Genomic DNA, 1400 nt, shown 5'->3' with positions numbered 1-1400 from the left:
TAAGGAGGAACCATCAGGCTGTGACTTGATTGACAGGCCAGACTCCACCCCTACACTTTTATATATTTTCAAGTTGACTTGAAATTATGTAACTACCACAGAGGAGATGTAGAAAAAGTTATAAGCAGAAGGAAAAAACTTGGGGATGAATATTGGAATCAATGACTTACGTTTTCATGTTTCTGAGATTGGCATGCATCTTGTAAAAATGTTTGTATATCATTTTATACTATATTTTTCCCTATAAAGCTATTAATAAATTTATGATACAAAAAAAACAATGCTACATTAAAATCAATTTGTAAGACAATTCAGCAGCTCAGATACAGATAACCAGATGGGAAGTTGGTTGCACAAGAGCCCGGTGAGCTGCTCTCACGCCCTTTGTTTTGAGGGCAGGACTCCGTTCCTTGAAGGGCAAATACTTGTTTGAAGAAGAAATTCTAGAGTTTAAGACGCTTATTAGAAGAGCTGATTGTTCTAAATGTCATCTTACCAGTGAGAAATTTAAGATAGCTATAACAACCATTACAGCATTCATTATAAGCAATAATTTTCTAGTTCAAATTTAGCCCATTTTCATGGTTGTTTGGTGGTCTTTAAAAACAAATCTGCCCTTTATACTTTATAAGACTTGGGAAAATGTTAATTTTGATGTATACAGTCTACCAATGTATAATGAATCCAAAGTGAAAAATGCAAAGCACCTTTATCGTTGTTGGAAATTGTACATGTTAACAAGCATTACCATAATAATAATAATAATGTGTGTGTGGTATGTGTATATGTATATAAAAATTTTCCCCCCTCCAGACAACCTCAAGACATAAAGTACTTATTATGGAATTTTGTCCATGTGGGAGTCTATATACTGTCTTAGAAGAGCCATCTAATGCCTATGGACTGCCAGAGTCTGAATTTTTAATTGTTTTACGAGATGTGGGTATGTTGATTTATTTATATGGTTTTTTATACATATTAATTTAATGATAGAAGAATTCTTAAAATGCCTACGTTCACCCCAAACCAAAAATCTTTAGACTATGCTTTTTTTTTTTAATCGTTTTATTAGGGGTTCATACAACTCTTATCAGAATCCATACATACATGAATTGTGTAAAGCACATTTGTACAATCATTGCCCGCGTCATTCTCAAAACATTTGCTCTCCACTTAAGCCCCTGGCATCAACTCCTCATTTTTTTCACTCCCTCATGAACCCTTGATAATTTATAAATTCTTATTTTGTCATATCTTGCCCTATCCCAGGTCTCCCTTCACCCATTTTTCAGCTGTCCGTCCCCCAGGGAGGGAGGTCACATGTAGATCCTTGTAATCGGTTCTCCCCTTCCAACCCACCCTCCTCTACCCTCCCAGTATCACCACTCACACAGGGAATC

The 1400-nt window shown here is 35.6% G+C and overlaps 1 protein-coding gene across 1 annotated transcript in view; it reads left to right on the top strand.

Moving 5' to 3' along the window:
* Positions 1 to 1400, top strand: part of TBK1 (TANK binding kinase 1) — a 53167-nt gene that overhangs the window by 7916 nt on the left and 43851 nt on the right. The window contains exon 3 of the mRNA XM_045288949.1: positions 814 to 943. Within this exon, the coding sequence (XP_045144884.1) occupies positions 814 to 943 (130 nt within the window). The remainder of the gene's footprint in view (positions 1 to 813; positions 944 to 1400) is intronic.

The sequence above is a fragment of the Echinops telfairi genome, unplaced genomic scaffold (genome assembly GCF_000313985.2).
Source record: "Echinops telfairi isolate 266 unplaced genomic scaffold, ASM31398v2 ScPeMD7_2;HRSCAF=8, whole genome shotgun sequence".
NCBI classification, from domain to species: domain Eukaryota; kingdom Metazoa; phylum Chordata; class Mammalia; order Afrosoricida; family Tenrecidae; genus Echinops; species Echinops telfairi.
Note: the sequence above shows the minus strand (reverse complement) of the source record. Positions and strands in the feature narration are given on the sequence as shown.